At 57.0% G+C, this 20,973-nt stretch overlaps 1 protein-coding gene across 1 annotated transcript in view; it reads left to right on the top strand.

The window, feature by feature from the left end:
• The window catches only part of NOL4L (nucleolar protein 4 like), a 55,681-nt gene that overhangs the window by 21,820 nt on the left and 12,888 nt on the right, over nt 1-20,973 (top strand). Inside the window, 2 exon segments of the mRNA XM_061441540.1 lie at nt 3,066-3,175; nt 18,727-18,868. Of these exon segments, the coding sequence (XP_061297524.1) occupies nt 3,066-3,175; nt 18,727-18,868 (252 nt within the window).

The raw sequence follows: 20,973 nt of genomic DNA on the forward strand, positions 1-20,973 counted from the left end.
GCCGGCTCAGGGCCTGGACGGACGGTGGGATGAGGCAGGGATGTCGCCTATTGGGTCAGTCAAACCAGGCCGCTTCACCAAGTGCCTGGCTCTAGCCAAGCTGCCAGCCCCAGAGCTCGGGATCCCTTTCCAGGAGGCAGCTGATGAAAAGGGTCATTGTTCCTTCAGGGGCTCCCTCCTGCCCACCCACCAGCCCCGTGTCCCCCTGTTCTTCCAAGGACATGGCACCATCCTGGCTCGGAGGCACCTCGGGGAGCACTAGGTGCTGGGTGTCCACCCCCCCGAGTGCTCCCAGGCATGGAAACAACGATCAGGGCTGAGATCTGTCCTGAGCAGATTCCTAAGTTATTTTAGTAAAGCTTTCCCCCTTAGCTGTTCCCTTAAAGATGTATCAAACAGGAAAACAAAGGATCACCACTAGGAACAGAAGTGCCTTTCTGCCCTGAATAGTACCTAAATAGTGACTAAGTACCTGTGAAAATGCATAGAGCAGATTAGATAAGGTAACTTTTACTGGGGAAGAGTTTCTGGTTTCTCTAATGCATGTTCAGCAATTTATCAGGAGCAGATCACCTAAAAAACCAATGAGGTCATAGAAGAATTACCTGGGTGTGAGCACCTGCACACACACACAGGCACACACAGGTAAATAACTCAGCAAGATGAAAAACTTGGAGTCATTCCCATCTCTTCCTCCTTCTCTTGTCCATTGAGCAAATCCCAACGCCTTTCATTTGTGATCACCAAACTGCCTGAATAAAGAGATCGGACATCAAACCCTGCCGGGTACCCACATCATTCATAAAAGCAAATGGTCTTGCTCCTGGGAAACCTGGAACATCACTGGACTCCACTGGCATCTCTTTCCACTCATACTAAATCAGGACTAACTCCAGTGGAGTTATACAAGCTTGGAATTAGGATTGAACCCCTTTTGCTTTAAACCATTCTGCCTGTTCCATCCGTGTGTCCAGCATGTGATCCAGCTAGCTTCATGAAAAATGAGCTCAAGGATTCCAGGAGCCCTCTCTTGTGACATGTGGGGTACGAGGACTGTTCCCGTGGAGTCCCCCAGGCCTTTTAAAACAAAGGTTTGCTTTCTTTTCCAGTTTCATAAAGAAGAAAGGTTTTGGTTTCTTAGGCTCAGCTCAGATCTGTTGCAGTTGCACAAATTCACAGTAAATTTGAGGCTGTTAATGGGATTAGTCCAGCTTTGCATCAGGACAGTTTCAGGCAGAATCTAAGCACCAAAACTCGTCGGCCTCACTTCCTCCCCGTGTGGGGATGCTGAGCCTCATTCCTTTTGGTAGTGATGAGCTATTACATGGGGGATGGCAGGAGAGCAGCGTATCATCCTGAGGGGTCTGCAAGGCTCACCTCACCCACACCTCCACTTCAAGGAAGGAGCAGCTTTGAGATGTTGCCCTTGGCAAGTGCTTTCCTAAACTCCTAAAGACTCAAATCTTGGACCCAGCCAGCCCGGGGAGGTGGCAGATTTTGTTCCTGGGAGCGGTTCCTCTCTCACTGCAGACCCAGGCAGCCACAAGGCCCCCTTGCACTGGGGCTTCAGCATCTTTCCATCACAAAGTGACACCCTGGCACAGTAGAATGGGTTGTTTGGGGTAAATACAGAGATGTAGAAGAAAGAAAGGGGAGGGGGGTGTGTTAGTTTACAAGCTTCCTAAAGCTTTGCCCCTTCCTATTTGGCCTGAGTAGCTCTGGCTGCCCTCCCCTGCGTCCTCAGGCAGGAATGCTTCAGATGCCCAGGGGTGAATGAATCCGATGAACCTGGGAAATAAGCATTTCCATGAACCCAGTTAGTGTCTTGGTACAGAAGATCCGCAAAACCCCAACGTGATGTTTGAGTCAGTTACAGGGAGGTTTTGGGTCAGGTCATTTCTTAACCAGACACCACAGAGCTGGTATTTCCGGAGGTGTGAGGTGCCCTCAGGCCTGCTGGCTTCCACTGGGACTTTGGGATATTCGGTGTTTCTGAGGAGCAGCCCCACTGTGTTTGGGTTGCTGGGTTTCCAGAGGGGCTGTAAAACACTCTGTGAAGGGGCTGCTGTGTCAGAGGTGCCTCTGGAACCAGTGACCCCAAAGACACAAGCCAGCCAAGGGGAGTCAGGAGCAGCAACGGAAACCTCCTGCCACTGGTTCACCTTCAGCTCCTGGAATTCCTTCTTCCCCATCAGCTGCGGACACCACACATCCCTTTGGAGTGTTCTGGAAGGCTGGATTAATTCCCTGCACTTGCATCCACCTGCACTGAGGGCAAAGAAATCTCCCCTCTAGCCAGCAGCCATCCCTGCAGGAACCAGTGCTCCTCTTGACCAGCCCCGTGGCACGAGGCTGTGAATTCAGCATTAGCACAGAGAACTCCAGCAGCTTTCGTGTCCTGGGGGGAGCTCAGGCCCCACAGTGCTGATGGCAGAGCTGGCAAAGCCTGGAGAGCTCAGGAACATCACTGAGGAAGTGCTTTGTGGGGACTGAGCTGAGAGATCTCCGGAGCTCAGGCTCAGGCAGCCAGAGGAATCAACAGGAACAATTTAAATTAAAGATCTTTAAAATGAAGTTTGTGTTTTAATGAGAGTGTTAAAAATAATCTTCATCACCACACAGAGATATTTAATAAGTTGCCTTAATGTTAACACCTACCTGAGGGAATCCCAGCAAAATTGGCCAGACTCCGCAATGCTAAAGCAAGCTGCAAATCTATTCCTGCTCATCAGCCTCTGCATCGGTCCCCTTTGTCTGGAAGGGCTTCTGAGGCATCGGTTTCTTCCTCTGCTGTGTCCCAGGCTGGGAGCATGGCACGTTCTGGATGGGGTGCATCTCCTCTGCAGGTGACAGCAATGCTTTGGGCTTTCCCTTGTAAACCAACATGTTCTGTAATGATGTTCTTGGTGGGGTCGTGTTCTTAGAGGAGCCTCAGCTCAGCGGGCACCCGCTCTCACTAAGGACTTTAAGTGCTCTAAATCCATATGTTTGATGGTTATGAGAACACGTCGTAGGTTTGTGCTTCCATAGCCCCATAGCTAAATAGTTTTCCCTTTGCTCTTCAGAGAGTGAACCACCCTCCTCTTTGGTGTCTGGGATCATTGACTACAACATGCCCCTCACCTCCACTTACCTGAAGCAAATGAAGCTGCGGGTGATGAATTCCCAGGAGCAGGTGAGTTGTGCTCCGGGTACAGGGCGGGTGTCACCGTGCTGGGGGTGGAGGGAGTGACCGGTGCTCAGCATGTTGGGTTCTGGAGGATGCTCTGGGGCTCCCTTTTGGTGTGAGGGGGTGGGGAGGGCAGGTGTGCCTCTGAGAAAGAGACAGCACCGCTTCATTGTGCCAGAGAGGAGCAGAGGGGTTGATGCAGTTACTGCTCGTCCTTCAGATGTACAGCTCTAAGGAATTGGCTTCAAAGTAAATATGGCAAATAGGAACTTCTTTCCCTCCTCTGAGTTGCCTGGGGGCTTGGACAGCTGGGGTCTGAAACCCAGACCTTGCTTTGGCTGCTCCGGCGCTCTCCCAAATGGATCAGCAACTTGAGGAAGTTCAACCCCAGCCACCCCGCTCTGGTGTCAGAGTGGGAGAAGGCTCCGTTGTCTGAGGCCGGTGTTAAGCCACTGGATTTGATCTGGGAACGGATGGGGCAGACTGCCACAGGATTGCACCCAGGCTGTGCAGTGCTCTGCAGTTGTGCAGCTGCAGGATTAGCTACGGGAACCTCTTTGCACCATGGAAACAGGCTATAAAAAGACAAGTCTGTTTTACTTGCTCCCCACAATCTGCACTGGAAACCAGTGCTGGGTTTTTGTTCCTGCACACTGAAACTTGACCCTGATCTCACACATTGCTACCAGTTGCAAGAAGTGAAAGAGTTTGCATTGTGCCATGGTAGAAAACATTACTAATGTTTTATGCTAACATTAATATGCTAAGGCTGTGCCCGATGGGTACTTTTATCTAGAGGCACCCTCAAAGGATGTTGGTTAGAGCATCCACTGCCGCGGTGTAATGTGCCAGATGTGGGTCGGTGGCAGGAGCTGGACAGAATCGAGCTCCTCCATCGCTTCCACAGTGAAACCTTCCTGCTGGAGGGCAGAATGGCACCTGATGGGCAGCACTGGTGTGTTGTGGAGCTCATGTTGGACACGAGTGGGCTCAAGGTTACATTTGCAATAGGTTCTCTTACAGCTTTTGAAAGGGAAAGGCTGCGACGTGCTGGGGTTTGTGCTGGGGCTGGGTTGGGTGGTAGAACTACGGACAGCTCCAGGGGCTGAGCTGGGCTGAAAAGGGTAAGGGGTAGAAAAGTGCAGTTTGATCTGGTTTCCACCATAACCCCCCCGAGAGGCTGCAGGCTTTAGTAATGACCCTGGAGTTTTGAAGCTGCCCGCTTGGGGATGCTGGTTTGGAGAACTTTGGTTGGTAATTTGGAGCTTTGAGTCTTAACCCCGAGTTTTGGTTCAGCAGTTTGACACTGGGTAGATAAATAGAGCATCCTGCTAACACACATACTCCTGGAGCTCGCTGAGACCAGGGCAGAAGCATATGTCATATGGGAACAGAAAAAGAACCAGCTGAGGCAACCAGCAGTTGTTGGTTTAGATCATAAATCAAACTCTTGATGGTACTGCCGGCCTCTGCAGTGTTTCTTTGCCTGAGCTTTCACTGGTGCTCTGTGGGGCAGCTTCCTCAGCTTTTCAAGCTGTACCAGCCGAGGGAAAACCGTGTGGAAGAAGTAAAATTTGCTTCTCAGTGTGTTCCTGAAACTGGTTCCTGAGAGCAGAATGACCAAAGATGAGTCTTACTGCTCCCACTGCCGAGGCATTAAAGCTTTCCCTCAGCCCAGGAGGTACCCACAGGCTGGAGAGGATGCAGGAGGAGAGGTTTAGAGCTTTTCAGGTTTGCACCACCCAAATACACACTCATAGATCAATGCTTCCAAACTGCTGTTGGTTGCCCTCCCGCTCAGCCTTGCTGCCATGTCCCCTCGAGTGCCTTCCACTCACTTTGGTGATGGTAATAGAAACAAAGCAAGCTACAGACTCGTGCTCAACTTGGCTTTTGCCAAAAGCAAGGATTCGTGCGTGGCAGCAGCAGGAGGGGTAACAATGAATGAATTCATGCCAAAGTGGCCTTTTAACTTCATTATTCAGGGAAAAAGCCATGTGCATGTAACCAACATATTAGTGCTGCTCAGCACATTAGTACCAGGGCAGCAGCATCTCCAGAAGGAAGCACAGCCGAAAGAACCTTAGAGAAAGCATTTATCTCTGCTCAGGGACAAAAAGCAGTCGGAAGAGGAGCTCTTTACATGGCTGATCCCAGAACGAAGCGTTCCTGCAGAACATATTGCAATATAATTCTTGGAGTCGGTACCTTTATTCTGGCATGATGGAAACCAGCTGTGACCCATGTTGCTTAAATCGGGTTCACTACAATGTGCAGGAGCTTCTGGGGTGTCAGTTGTCCTTCATTCCCATTTGACACCAACTCTCACCTGTGGGAGAAAAAGCAGGGCCAGACCCTTTCCACAGAGCACTGAAACAGGCACATTTCAGGGTATCCTCTGAGGCATGGAAGCATCTCGGAACTTCCAACCTTCCCAATCTAGCAAGAAAGGATGGAAGATACTTGATATTTGTCTGTAATGATCCTTCCTCCTCATTTTCAAACACTATTACCATTTGTGATTGGTGATTTGAGTTTATTGCAGTCATTTTCCAGTCAATCTTTTCTGTCTTACTCAAACTCAGCCTTGCAGTTCTTTTTCATGCCACGTTCTTGGGGAGGATTTCCACTGATGGGCTACGAGGATTGTACGAGAAGAAATCCCAGTGCTGAAAGGCCAGGCTGTCCCTCTGCTCTGAGGTGCTGCTGCTGCCTTGGCAGACACAGGCCAGGGCGAGAAACCAGGTTCCAATGATACAGAAACATTGTCAAAGATTGCTTCAAAGGCTGCTGACAGGAGGTCATGCAATCAGGGGACAGCAGGAGCTGCTCGTGGGTGGGAAATAGCACAGGCAGTTTTCTGGTTGCTATGGCTTTGCTCCTCCGAGTAGTGTTTGAGAGGACGGAGCCACGTCCTGCATCGTCCCACCTCCATCCGTCCCTGAGAGGACGGAGCCACGTCCTGCATCGTCCCACCTCCATCCATCCCTGAGAGGATGGAGCCATGTCCTGCATCGTCCCACCTCCATCCATCCCTGAGAGGACGGAGCCACGTCCTGCATCGTCCCACCTCCATCCATCCCTGAGAGGACGGAGCCACGTCCTGCATCGTCCCACCTCCATCCATCCCTGAGAGGACGGAGCCACGTCCTGCATCGTCCCACCTCCATCCATCCTTGAGAGGACGGAGCCACGTCCTGCATCGTCCCACCTCCATCCATCCCTGAGACGAATGAGCCACGTCCTGCGTTGTCCCACCTCCATCCATCCCTGAGAGGACGGAGCCATGTCCTGCATCGTCCCACCTCCATCCATCCCTGAGAGGAATGAGCCATGTCCTGCATCATCCCACCTCCATCCATCCTTGAGAGGACGGAGCCACGTCCTGCATCGTCCCACCTCCATCCATCCCTGAGAGGATGGAGCCACATCCTGCATCGTCCCACCTCCATCCATCCTTGAGAGGACGGAGCCACGTCCTGCATCGTCCCACCTCCATCCATCCCTGAGAGGATGGAGCCATGTCCTGCATTGTCCCACCTCCATCCATCCTTGAGAGGACGGAGCCACGTCCTGCATCGTCCCACCTCCATCCATCCTTGAGAGGACGGAGCCACGTCCTGCATCGTCCCACCTCCATCCATCCCTGAGAGGATGGAGCCATGTCCTGCATTGTCCCACCTCCATCCATCCTTGAGAGGACGGAGCCACGTCCTGCATCATCCCACCTCCATCCATCCTTGAGAGGATGGAGCCATGTCCTGCATCGTCCCACCTCCATCCATCCTTGAGAGGATGGAGCCATGTCCTGCATCGTCCCACCTCCATCCATCAGGCACTTACCTGTAAACCCAGGGTGTGCGAAGTGGTTCTCGGAACACGATTTCATGCAGTGTTTTAGCACAGACAGCAGGATGACCCTGAGAGGGGCCCCGCAGGGGTTCAGATCCCTTGGATGCACCATGAGTCCGGTGCTGGTGAGGACTGAGCCTCCTCTGCAGGATTTGGGAGCTCATGGAGGCTCACGGTTTGCAGTGTTACGGCCTCCTCCCTCCACTCTCCTTTCTCCCTGGTGCCCTGTTGCTGTGCTTGCTCACTCCAGTGTCCCAGAAGGCTCTGGCATTACCAGGACAGCTGAGGTGCATCTTCTCCCAGCAGCTCTCTTGCTTCCTTCTGCTTCACATCCAGCTCCAGGCTAATCCCAGGGTGCGGAACTGGTACCGAGGCCGCAGCAGAGGCAGGGAGTGGGGTGAGCAGCTGCAGAAGGGCACACAAGGATTGTGTTTTCAGTCTGTAAAGTCACTAATGAGAATGGCAGCCATCTCTTCACATAGCCCAGAGACCAGAACCAAACCTGGCAGAGCTGGAAGCTGCTGGGTGCTATCTAGGACCTGGGGTTAGTTGGTTGAGTGCTGAGTGAAGGGGTCCTGAAGAAAGTCTCTGTGTGTTCATAGAGGTGCGGCGAAGGCAGAAGCACGCAGGCAGTATTTAGAAGGAAGTGGGATGATGCATTTGCATCACATGAGGATGATAAGATACTTCCCAGTCCATTAAAGAGGGTGTTAAACACCTCCAGGAATAAATACCTCTAAATCAACTTGACAAGAGAACTCTCGTTCAAGAGGCCTTTCCTTGGCTTGGGCAGATCTTTGTTTCCTGCTGGTATTTTTCAGGACGTTTTGGAGCCCTGGAGAAGTTCGCTAAATGCACCCTTACACAGAGCAGAAAAGGGAACCACGCAGCCAGGGAGGCACCGCGACCGGAGCCGTTTGAAACACGGATTCAGTCCCTGCCTGATGCTCCTCTTGGAGCTGCGGCAGCAAAGCCCTCTAGTGGGGATGCGCTGCTGGTGGCAGGAGCCGGTGAAAGCCCGCTCCGAAGGCAGCCCTGGGGCAGGCAGAGCCAGAGGCAGGGCCGGCGTGGCTGGTGGCAGAGATGGCTCAGCAAAGCTTCCCTCCTCGGCCGTGCTCACGCCGTGCGGGCGGGCAGGTGATGGCGCGTTCAGCCGGCCTTCAAATGCAAGCGAACGCTTTGCTTTCAGCGAAGGGCGACTCAGTGGTGTGAGTGGCATTGACTCTGCTGTTCCCACCTAGGGAAACCCTGAGAGCTTCTATTTCCCACCGTGTAGGTCTCGCTGTGCTGTAAGCCAGTGTAGCTGTGGGACGGGCGAGCTCTGGGCTTGTTTGATGCCAGCAAACACCTGGAGGCCCCAGCTTGGGTGAGCTGGGATGAGTCCTGCTGCGGAGCTTTCATCTTGGGATGAGGGGTGGTGCAAGGCCCTGACTGCTGGCACTTTTGGGGAAAATCCTGTTATTTTCTGTAAGAAGGGAGGTGGCATTGCCCGACTCCAGTGGTGTGAGGCAGGTGCATCCTCCTGAGCTGCTCGGGTGTATTTAGTTGCCGTGTGTGACTGGTCAGGTCTGTTTTCTGCACTGGTGGAGAGAAGCTGGTGCCTTTCCCACTGTCCATTCACTTCCCTGTGATGCTGTGCAGTCACCAAGGTCCTGGAGAAGTTTTCTGGCTATTGGTGGAGCTGCGGTTGTCGTGTGAGCAGCAAAGCTGTGGTGTGGCTGATCCGTACATGGTGATTAGGACTAATTGCCCTCCAACACACACATCTACCCCCAGAGCACATTATGCAGGGGTAGCCTGCTAAAGCCGAGCTGCTTCAGCCTGTTTCTGGGAGTGCTGAACAAGCAGGGCCAGAAACCACAGTATCTGTCTTTGATTCATCATTTCTTCCAAGAACTCTCCTACTTGGGAAGGGGAGATGCTGCCTGTGCCCTGGGCGGTAACAGCATCAGAGGCAGCTCTTCCCAGCAGAACTAGGAACAAAGGTTTGGTTCAGGTCCTGTAAAGTGGGGCTGGGACACATTCCCAGGGGAAAAAGGAAGGACCTCAGGGTGGAATCCATGGAGTAGTCTCATGGATCCAGTTAAATTTGTCCCATACTTGCGGCAAGCTTTGCACGGGGAGGTTTCACGTCACATCCCGAGCTCGGGTGCTGACGTGCTGTGGGTTGACTTTGATCAAGTCACACAAGTGGCTGTTCCTTAATTGCCTTCTCCCTTTAAAAAGGGCAGAATACCTTAGAGAGGCTCCTGAGGTCTCGCTCGCTAATAAAGCTCCTCGAGAGCGTGGCTGGAGCTGCGCCGCGAGCGAGCTGGTATTAATGATTTCCGTTATTACAGCCCATGAAGCTGTGGTTCAGCTTCTTAACCTTGACTCCGTGCTCGCTTTTGTTTCCGCTGCTGTTCAGCCTGCGCAGACAGGCTCACACCTCAGCCAGCCTCACACCCCCCAGCCCCACGTGCTGAGCCCTGGGTGCGCAGAGGGAGCCTGGGTGGCTCCCAGGAGTCCGATTTCCTCACGAAGACGGATTCTGACACGCGTGGTGTGGCTTGGGAATGGCTAAATCGGGGTTAGCAGTGGTTCTGTTGATGTTAACTCGATTCTGGGTTAGGTGTGGAGAGATGAGGTGTGAGGGTTGCCATGGTAGAAGGCCATGCAGACATTCCTGCTGATGCTGCGGGTTCAGGCTGGCAAGGAACCTTAGGGGATGTTTGACCTGTCCCTTCAAACACCTGCACCCCAGAGGAAGGCAAATTCCATCCACAGAAACTTCTTTCCTGCTCCTTCACTTGGCAGTGGTGGGTACTCCCTGTGGAGTATGGAGCTGTATTTCCTCTCCATCTCTTGGGCTTGGCTCCTGGGGGAAAAAGCCCTTTTATTCGTGCCTATGCCAGGTGCTGACAGCAACTACTTATGCAGGAGCGCCCAAGATGAAGTGGGAATAGAGCCCTCAGCCCACCACAAACCTGCTCTGTGATAGTTCCCCAAATCTTCACTCTCCTTCTTGTCCCTGACTCTGCTCTGGTTGGCAGATGAGTTAAAACACGGTGGTGAAAGCTGCTTATCCTCCTCATGCCATGCAACCGGGGCCCTCCTTTGGCACCGTCCCTCTTGCCCCCCTTTCACTACTCACCTTGGCCCTGTGAGATTCACATTTTACTGCTCATTTCCCGGTGGGGTTTGATGGTCATAGAGGACCCGATGCAGGAGCTCCCATTTGTTATTTAACCTACTTTCCAGAGGCACAAGAACATCAAGTGACTTGCACAAGGTCGCCCATGAGTCAGTGACTCCTGTGGCGTGATGGCCAGATCCTGCCGTCCTGCAGTCCCATGCTCTCACCACTAGATCCCCGTGCCCACACTCGGCAACAGCACCACTATTCAATTAAGCTCCTGCAGTGCCTTAAATGTCGTTTATTCCTGCCTTTGACAGCAGCCCTGGTATTCTTGCAGAGCCTTGCCTTAGGAAATGACAGCATATGAGGTCAGGGCAGCGTAAGCAGTGCCCTTGGACGTGTCACTGCCTGGTACAGGCAGGCTGCACAGTGCCAGGGCTGCTCAGCCCGGGCACAGCTCATCCTGGACCTGCTGCTCCGGTGGCATCCGATGGGAGCAGAGTCTGACAGGGCGCCTCAGATTTCTGTATGGGCAGGTCTGTGTCTGAGTGAAGGGGTTGGCAGGGATGAGAAGTGATGAACACATGAGGAGAGAGGGAAGAAGTGACTTGTATTTGATGTGGTTTATGTATAGTATAACAGTAGTACTGGTTTATTGTGGTGTGGGATTTTTAACGTGATCTCAGAGGGCACTCTCCCCTGTTCCTGACAACGGGATAAATTATTGTTTCCAGTTCTATATATTCCATATATTCTATATTCCATATATTCTATATATTCCAGTTCTATATTCAATGACCAGCTATTTCCCCCTCGATATAATTTGAATCTGAAAAGCACCCTCTAGAAGGGAGCTCCATGTCTGGCATTCCCAGTGCTCCCTGGCTGCTCCTGGAGGCTCCCACTGGTGAGCCCCATCTCTGCCTCTGCCACCCTCGTGACCCTGAGCCCAGGCACCAACAATTGGGTTTCTGTGGGGCTTGTGACCCCACTTATGGCAGTGGTGACCTCCTCAAAGGGTCAGGACCCCTCCGGGCACCAGGACCAGATCCTGCCCCGCAGCAACTGCCCAATGCGGTTCCTCCCTTGCATCCCGTGTGGATGCGGCTGCTCAGCACCAAGTTTCCCCGATGTGAAATTTAGGTTAATCCATTTCCAAAGTGGATTAACTTAACTCCCACAAAGGCACTTAGTATAAAATAAGAGTGTCCACATGGTGAGGCAGCACAGGATAGTGGCTGTGCTTCAGGCTCACCCCCCAGCCAGTCCATGTACCAGCCTTGCTCCCAGGGGGATGCACTCTCCTAAATGGCTTTTTGGTCGATCTAGCTCGAAGCCAAAGGGAGCTCAAAGAGGAAACAAAGCCCAGCAATGGGAAGGGGTTAAAAGCCCGCTCCACCGAGGTCCGCAAGCCTCCTGTTCACCTTAAATGGTCAGGATTTTATTTTAGCTCCAGGGAGGAGCAGCAGCCATTGAGCTGGAAGTGAGCACAGAGCAAGCCCCACGCTGGGGCTTCCTGCGGGAGATCCCGGGGCTCTGCTCTCGCCCTTCAGCCTCTGGCTCCATAGAGCAGCCTGGAGGAGATGGAAACATGGAAACACAATAGTGAGCGATCCCCATGTTCAGCTCTGCCTTCGGATCTTCCCCTCCTCCCTTGCACGCTTTCCCTGGCAGGGAAGTGGTTAATGAGAGTAGATAACATCATAATTGGACACCCGCACTAACAAGCCGTAAACACCAATGTGGCAGTTCCCATCCTCAGCTCTGGCACCAGCTCTGGCACAGGCTCTGCTGCAGGCTCCGCCGCTCAGTCCCTTACACTTGCTTTATTCCCTAAAAATCTCCTTCATAAGCATTGAACAACAAGAGATGAGATGGGAACACCGAGGTACCAGCACCTATTGAGATGCCGGTGCCTATTGAGAAGCTGCTGCACATCAAGATGCTGGTGCCCATGGTGGGATCCCAAACCGGTTGGAGGTCACCGACCCGTTGCCCTCGGGGTCCTGCTCGGGAGCCGGTACCGTCCTGGGGTACACGGAGACCCCACGGCTGCTTGCCCCGAGCTGGGGCATCCCCATCCCTCCCGGGATCCGGGGCACGATGCCCGAGGCGCGGCCACGTTCCCCACCAGCCGAGCTCCCCCCCCCCGCTCCCACCGTGCACGGGAGAACCGGCTGAGACAAAAGGATTCAGCGGCGTCGGGGCCCGGGCTCCGCGGTACCCACCGAGCCGGGGCCGGGGGCTCCCGCGGGGCTGACACCCGCCGTCCGGTACCGCGCTGCCGAAGCCGGGCGTGCAGCGGGTCCGCGGGTGGGCTGCACCCCCGCGGGCCGTGCGGAGCGGAGGATGCCCGTGCGTGTGGCCGTGCCGCGCGTACCGAGCCGAGCCGCGCCGTTCCGAGCCGCGCCGTGCCTCCGGCCGTGCATTCTCGCGGCTCTCCAGCAGGCGCCCGGCCCTGGACATTGTCTCTTCCTCCCGCAGGAAGGGCCCTCCCCGGCTCTCCACAATGTGCTCTTCCAGGCGCGGCTCCCCGCGCCCCCCGCCCGGTGCGCCCGCCCCCCGCGGCCCCGCTCCCCTTCCCCCGCCTCCTCCGCCCGCGGCCGGGCCCCGCTCGCCCCCCTCCGCCTCTCCCCCCCCCCCCCGGGAGCCGGGAGTGACGCGCTCCGCAGCGCCGGCCCCTCTCCCCGGGCAGCAGCTGGTTGTCAGCCTCTCCGGAGCGCCGCCAGCCCGGGCTCCGGGTCCTCGCCCCAGCGCTCGCCGGGGGCCGGGCTGCGGCAGGCCGGCAGTCCCCGGCGCCCCGGCGAGGCCAGGAACGCGCCGCCCGCGGGGCTCCGGCACCGGGCCCCCGGGGCGGAGGATGGCGGAGGGGGGGGGGGGGAGATGCGGGGCGGGGCGGGGATGGGGGGGGGCGGTGCCGGGGCCCGGCCCCAACTCCGGGGGGAGCGGCCGCGCCGCGTCCCCGGGAAGTTGCGGGTCGCCCCGGCGGCGGCGGAGGGGAAGGGGAGGGGAAGGGGAGGGGGGGCGCGTCCTTCCCGGCGCCGCTCCCCCTTCCCCGGAAGAGCACAAAAGCGCAGAAGAAGAAAGTGGGAGGAGGCGGCGGGAGCGCCCCGGCCCCATCAATTCCCGGGCACCGGCCCCGCGCCGCCATCGCCGCCCGCCCGGCCCCGGCCCCGGCCCCGGGCGGGGATTGTGCTGGAAATAGCCGCCTCCCGGGAGGTAAAGCCCTACTTACGTGTCAATCCCCGCCGGTCGCTGAGCCCCGTGCGCCAGCCCCGCTCCGCGCTCCCGGCGGGCAGGGCTCCATCGCGGTGTATTTATTTACCTGCGGGCAGAGGGGCGCGGGGGGCGGGACGGGACCGGCACCGGGACCGGCACCAGCACCGGCACCTCGGTGCTGCCGCCGCCGCCGCCGCTGCTGCTGCGGGGAGACACGCGTGGGAACCGCGTCCCACCGCGGGACCCGCCGGCGGCGGGGGGACCCCCGGGCGCTCAGCCCGCAGAGCTGCCCCGCTCGAACCTCTCCAAAGCGGGGCACCCCCGGTACCCGCTTCCCGGTGCCCCTGGAAGAGCCAAGTGCCCTTTAACACCTGGCGGTCCGTGGGTGTCAGGATACCCCCCGGCCTCGAGCCGGAGAGCAAACACCGGTCCTGCCGGGGCGAGTGCAGGTGCCGGGGGGGCGGGTACGGGGCTCCGCGGACAAGGGGTGGACACGGGGCCGGGGCTCTCGGTGCCCCCGGTCCGGCGGTCCCTGGTTCAGCACCTTCCCGCTGAACAGCAGGAGTGTGGGGCAGCGGCGGGGAGGCACCCCCTGCCCTGCACCCTCTGTTTGGGGCAGTAGGACACCTCGGGTAATGGGGCCGGGGGGGGGGGTGTGATGGTCTCCCCTTCCTCTTCCATTCGCCGCTCGCCTTTTACATGGACTCTTTTGCCCGTTTTGGGGAACTACCAAATACTCGGGTTGTGCCGCGTCCCGTAGAAATGAGCAGGAATTTCAGTAAATAAGGATGTAAGTGACCTGACAAAGAGCGCGGGGATGTTCCGCTCGGGGTGTGCTCTGCACGCAGGAGCAGCAGCGCCGGCACCGCTCGCCTCAGCCACCAAACACCGTGTGCTTTAAAGGCTCCTCGGGCTCTTTGAAGCAATGACCACCCCGGTATTTGTGGCTGCAGCATCAATCTTTGACCTGGAGTGGTTTATCTTCCATTAGTAAGCCTTTCTCTGCGCTGAACTGGTTAAGTTAGGGTCAAATCTGGTTCAATACCTTCTTGGCATGCTCAGAGGGTTGGCTTTAAACAGTGGCTGAGGCAGAGATGAGGCTGCCTTCCTGTGAGCTCGGCCCCCAGCGCCGCGGGGTGCTCTGCAGGTCTGGGGGTGCCCGTGCCGGGCAGGGCCGGTGGGCACGGGCACGGCAGCGGAGCAGCGCCGGGGCGGGCACGCTCGTGTTGCCTTTTGTTGACTCTAAAAACACGGCAGCTTCTGGTGGGAAGCTGAGCGTGGCTGCGTGCTGGGGGGGTTGCATGCGCCCAGCCGCCGTTCCCGCTCCGTGGATGGAAATCCCATGGGGATAGCAGGCTGCGGCGTGAAAGGACACGTTTTAAAATTAAAGGGCTCAAAGAGAGAAAACAAACGGTCCTGAGGTGCGGAGCCTGGAATCCTGTGAGGCACAGCATGGAAATGACTGGAGAGAGGCTTGCAAGGCAGTGCCTGAGAAACTGAGCCTGCTGTAAAATAAGCAGGTTACCGATAGCCTCGCATCCATCTGCGAGCTGTGGTTCTGGGAGTCACTTCCCCCCTGCCCTGATCCAGCTGCGCTACAGGAGCTTGTTCTCCAGGCAGGAGCCACTGGAGAAGAAACCCTGCCTGGCAATGACAGCCCTGGGGTCAGGAGGTGCTGCTGGTGGTCCTGGATGTGCCAGTGATGCTCTGTGTGCGTGAAGCAGCCGGGGTGGCTGTGGGGAGCCAGGCCTGGCAGCTCTGTAATAGGAAGAATCACCCTTTCCTGGCTCCGAGGGACGTTGAGGCTCAGCAGACGCCTGCCCACGGTGCTCGAAGGCTGGGGAGTGGGAAGTGGGACAGACCCTCGGAGCGTGAGTCCTGCTCGTGCTGCGGCCGGGGAGAACTCACCGGCCCCTGCGGGTGCCTGCGGAGCAGCTGCCAGCGTTGGGCTGCAGATAAGGAGAGGAGCAGGGACGTTGTTTTCCAAACCCTGCGCGGAGCCGGGAGCCCTGCTCCAACGCTTGGGTGTGGCCTGTGAATGCACCAGCAGGATCCGACTTCCCCTCGCAGAAGAGGAGCCGCACGCACGCTGCTGACCCTTGATCGCTCGGTCCCGTGGACGCTGGAAACAAAGCGATGGGACCATGCTGCGGGGTGAGGAGAGCTCTCCGGAGAGCTGGGGAGGCAGGAAGGAGCCAGGGCGGCAGCGGCAGGGCTGGGGCTTGGGGTTCAGCTCTGGGCTGGCCCATTGGGGCGGCCGCTGTCGCTTCCATCCCTGCCACGAGGGCTGTGGAAGCGGGCAGAAGGCGGCGGGTCCTGAGCCTGGTGCTGGTAATGGATTGCGTTCTGTTTTCTAATGAAAGTTTCATTTGAAGTTTGTTTACAGGAAAGAAGAAATTAGCAGAGAGAATTCTCCTGAGAGCCCAGAGAGGAAAAGAATGAGCTGCCTGACTTGCAAGCCAAAAGAGGGTGGAAGGGTAGATTAGATTTACCGTATTGCTCCGAGTCAGAGCTGTTGCTGCTGTTGAGAAACGCTTCCTTGTTTGGCTGGATGCTGGAGGCACTTTGAGGCTCAGCCTTCAGCCAGGGTGTTGGCATCCAGGGGAAACTCAGAGCTGCCCACCCAGCCAGAGATGTTGATCGCACTCTGGTGTCCCATATTTTGATGCTGGGACATGATGGTGCTCCTGGGCCGTGGCCGGAGAGCTGGTGCTCTGGGTGTCACTGCTGGGGACTCAGCTCCTTGGGATTGTCCTGGCATGACGGGGACGTGAGGAGGTCCAAGTGCTGAGCCTTTGGTCTCCAAGGTGTGTCCTGAGGAGGGAGCTTGCTGGTGGCTTCATGTCCCACTGAGGGATGCAGCCAAGGATGACAGCGCTGTGCTCAAGGTCGGGGCCTTTCTCTTGCTTTAGGGAAGAGGCACAAAGGTGTGAGGAGCTCCTGGAGCACCATGGCACGGGCCGAGCTGTGGGTGCTGCCCCAAGCCTGCAGGCAGATCCTCTCCAGCAGTTCCCACTGCTGGCTCTAGCTCTTCCCTGCTGCTGGAAGGGTTCACCCACTGCCTGCATGGTTGCCCAGCATCCCCTTGGGATGGGCTGTGCTGCGGGAGCTGGGTGCTGCTGGGAGGTTTGTCCTGTTGGCGGTCTGCCTGAGGGTACCAGTGCTGGAAAATGGAAAATCCTGACTGGGAAGCAGGGGTGACAGTGGGGATGTGGGGATGGGGCTGCCCAGCAGGGTCCCGCAGTAGCCACCTCCTCTCTCTGCTGGTGGCTGGCTCTGGGCTGGTGTATGCGTGACAGGCGTGTTTGAGGAGTCATTTATTGCTTCTCAGTTTGTGGTTTGGTAGGCAGAGGGTTTCTAATGGTGAATGTTGTACCTCGAGAGGAGGATGCACCTTTGTGAAGTGTGTGCATGTGAGGTGGCCTTCCTGTCGCCACCACTATTCCTGAGCACATGGAGACCTGCGTGCCTCCCAGGCTCTACTCTGGGTGCTGAGGCTGTAACTGAGCCCTGCAGACTGTGCCTGAGCCAGGCGCTTCCTGAAAACATCACAGGTTGCTCCAGAGCTCCTCCTCCTCCTCCTCGGACAGGTGAGAGCCTGTGGGCAGCAAGGACCTTGGCATTTGCATTTGTCTCTTAAGCTCTGACAGTAATCTTGAGTAAGCCTTGTGAAGAAGGCCAGATATTAGGGTGGCTGCCTCCCTGCAAATGCTTACAATAAGAGACTATTTATAGTGTGCAACGGGGAGACCTTTGCAGCTCTACTCCTCTCTGTGCAAGATGGAGCTTCTGGAGAGGCAGGACCGCTTCGTGGCTGCGGTGGCACCGGTGCTGTGCTGAGCCCTGGGTGCAGGGCTGGGTGTGGGTGTCCCCATTGCCCCGGTGGGCACCCATGGGGCGGCTGAGCCCGCCCGTCCCTCCATCCGCTGCTGCGTGCGGGGCTTCCCAAGCTGTAAATTCCAGGAAGCTCCCCGGGAGGCACACGGAGGGAGCGGGCTGGGGGCGGGTGCGAGCCGGGAGCCTGCAGATGTCTTGAGGGACCGGGAGCGGGAGGCGAAGCTCAAACCTGGCTTTTAAACACGTTTGTTGGCTCCCAACGAGAGCTGGCAGGCAGCGGCGGGCGGCCGGGGCACTGTGTGTGAGGCACAGGCAAAGGCTGGGGGGACACTTGCCAGTTGCCTCTGCCACGGAAAGAGCGGAGGTTGGATTTTATCTCAGGACCAGGGGGAGGGAAGAGGAATTAGAAGAGCGGAGACTGTGCAAGGCTTTGAAATGCTTCAATCAAAGGGAAGCGCAGTTGAAAGCGGTTCTGGAAACGTTTTTGGTGCTCCCCTGCACCCCAGGGCTTGGGATGCGGTCACTGCTGTGGGAGGGGAGCGGGGAGAGGCAGCCGGATAAAGGGATCAGCAGCAGGACCGTGTTCGTTCGGGAACACGTCTCTGCTTCCTCCCGAGCTGCGTGTTGGGAGCTCAGGCCGGGGAGGTCCTACGGCCCCTCCTCTCATTCAGGAGCTCAGTGCTGCCTTTCGTGATGGTTTTGAAATCTTGTGGCTGACCTTTCCGGCACTGGAAGCAATCCAAGGGCTGTGTCTCGAAGTACTGTAAAGGTTAGCGAGGAGGGAGAGAGGGAGAGAGAAAATGTCCTTTCAGCTGCAGGAGTGGGAGAGAGGAATGTCATCTATGCTGCCGGGGAGCAGGCGCCGGTCCAGGCTGGGTGTCCTTGCCTCACCAGGGACCTCACTCCCCCAGCTGCTTCCCAAGGTGTGTGTTGTCATTGTGGCGATAGCCCTTTGGAGAGGGCCGGAGGAGCAGTCTCTCGGCGCTGGGGCTGTCTCTGCTCTGCAGCATTGGGCAGTGCAGGTCTATGGGGATGGGTGCTGCTCCCTGGGCCTGCCCCATCGGCCGCTCCCTGCCGGTGCCAATCCTCTGGGAATTCCCGTTGCAGCCGCTGATTTGATCTCAGAAAAGTCCGAGGTGTTTTATGGAGCCGTTTCAATGGAGTTGTCCCCATCCTCCGTTCCCACACGCCGCTGCCTCACCAGCACCAAGCTGGGCGGAGGGAGATTAAAGGGTAAACTCCAGGGCTCAGCCATCCGCTCCTACAGGATGCGAGCTCTTTCTAATTGTCCTCAATTAGAGACAGTGCCATTGCTCAGGCACGTCTTCAGGCAGGAAGCAGAGCCCGTCCCAGCCACCTCGGGGAAGGGCTGTGTGGCCATGGGGAGCGCCGAGGGGCCAGCAAGTGATCCTGGGGGCAGGAGCTGCCCGACAGATTGGTGTTAGGAAGGAGCTGGGTGAGGAGATGTTAAAGGCAGAGAAGGGAGGATGAAATCAGCTCGGTTTGTTAACCCTTTCCTGCTTGCCTCCAGGATGAGACATCGGTGAGCAGCGAGGACTTTGATATGAACGACTCCACATGGATCTCAGCTGACCAGCACCTGAACTCCAGCCTGAGCCCCAGCCAGGACGAGAGCATGCGCAGCCCACAGAACCTGCCCGGCCATGAGGACGGTGAGTGCCGGATGCTTTGTGGCCTATTAAACATTAACCAGTCCTTTCTGATCAGGTGTCCCACCTGCAGGATGGATTTCATATCCCTGCAGGCTTCGAAGCAGCACCGACTCCCAGTCCTTCCCATTTAGCCCCTGGGTTCCTGCTTCAGCCAGGATCCTCTGCAGCTCTGAGCTGATGGTCCTGGTGCAGGGAGCCGCATCCCAGCTCCTCCAGAAAGGTCACCAAATCCCCTAGGGCATCAGGTTGTAGTTCCCTGGGTGTGATGAGGAGAGCCCTGTTGGTCCTGGGCTGTGGGTGCTGACCTGCAGCAGGGAAGATGCCAAGGCTGCACAGTGCAGGTCACAGCTTTGTGCTGGGAAAGCTGCTCCTTAGACAATGTCTTGGATCCCCCAGGCAAGAAATGTGTGATCTGCAATAGGCAACAGCGATGGGAGCGCGGGGTGGATGTGGGTGTCTCCTCTCTCAGGGCAGGCGGTTGGAAGGGGAGAAGGGGGCACACGTGGGCTGGGTGGGAGGCAGTGTCTGGTGACGAGAGGTGCTGTGTTGCTCCTGGGAAACGTGCTAGTTGAAAGTAAAAGAGCGAGTAAATAAATGGTAGAAGGACGAGCTGGGGTCAGGGTTCACCTCTGTGATGCTTGGAAGGATTCGGTGCTTGGGCTGTTACCGGCTCCTGCTCAAGAGGTTGAATCCCTCATTGTCCCCAGCCTGGTGCTGCTGAGAGAATGGGAAGGGAGCGGAGGAGCTGAGGGACAACCGGGGCTGGGTCAGTGCTGCTTTAAGAACGGGGACTGGAAAACCACCCCAGGGGACATAAAGGGCTTTTGTGCTCCCAGGTCTCCCTGGGGTGGCTTTTGGCTGCCTGTGGCCAGCAGCAGGACAGCAGGGACAGCAGGGACACTGCTCTGCTCAGCCCGGTGCCTCGTGGCCCTTCAGCCTGTGGCAGAGCTGCAGTTTGGAGAAGCTGCTGGTTTTAGCAGCAGCCCCGGAGCCAGGCAGCCTCGGGGGGATGTGAAACCTGCCTGCGCTGCACCCAGGGGCACTTCTGCTTGTGAGGGCCCCGCCGTGGGGCCGTGCCCGGGGCAGGAGGAAGGGGGCTCTGGTGGGAGCCCAGCCGCTCACATCAGCAGTGTTTGGCTCTTGGGGACCAGGCTGCAGCCCCTGCCCCGAGCGAGAGCCGCCTCATCTCATACCCACGGCCGGGCTGGGTCTCGATGTCCCCCTGAACTTCACCGTTCTCCCATTGGGACGCTTCGGGCTTGTGGCTTATCCCTGACCACCGAATTCCCAAGTCTCATGTACCATCTACAGTGACACAGTTTTCATCCCGCTGCTGAGCACGGTTATTCGACAGGACAGGAATTTAATAAGGGACTTGCGTATTTAGGCAAATGAAGATGTTGTCTCAATCCCCTCTCTCTGCCCTCTTAGGAAATGCTTCCAATTTCTCCTGCCCTGCGGTTTCTCTTCAGAAGCAGGTGTCCTCTTCAGGGCCCTTCTCGGCTCCTTTAATTTCTTCTGTAAGGTTCAGTGGTGAGCAACAGAGCACGAATAGTCCCTTGCTTTGTGTGAGGAGTGTCAGTGTTCCAGGCTGTCCCCAGGGGCGGCAGCAGCATAACTGGGTGGGCTTTGGCAGACCAGAAGTGATGGAGTTGAAGAGCAAGCAAGGCAAGTCCAGGTCACTGACAAGGTCCATCAAGAAGAAACCAGGCACTGGGATTTCCATCAGGCTCCCCTACTTCAGGAGGGACTGAAGAGAGGTTCTGTCACTGTGGTGAATGTCCATGTCCCGTACTGGAGCTTGGAGACACAGGCAAGGGCTGCTGGGGTGAGAGGCCTCGTGCCAGTCCCGCTGCCAAAGGCTCCCACCCAGGACTGAAGCACACGAGGCTGAGAAGGGAAGAGCAGTGGAGCAGCCCAGGAGGGCAGCGGGCGGGGAGAGGAGAGGAGAGAGGAGAGGAGCACCTTGCAGGAGGAAGGCACGTTACTGGCACGGGAAGGGAATGCGCATGAAGCCAAGTGTCGAGCGCTCTTCGGTTTCCTTTTCTCTCAGCCCATAAAAGCTCTATTTTCTGGAAGCAGACGTGTTTTACTGGGTTCACCCT

This window comes from Pezoporus flaviventris, unplaced genomic scaffold (assembly GCF_033815535.1).
Source record: "Pezoporus flaviventris isolate CSIRO_AGI_PZ_B2104156 unplaced genomic scaffold, CSIRO_AGI_Pfla_v1 ptg000213l, whole genome shotgun sequence".
Taxonomy (NCBI): Eukaryota; Metazoa; Chordata; class Aves; order Psittaciformes; family Psittacidae; genus Pezoporus; species Pezoporus flaviventris.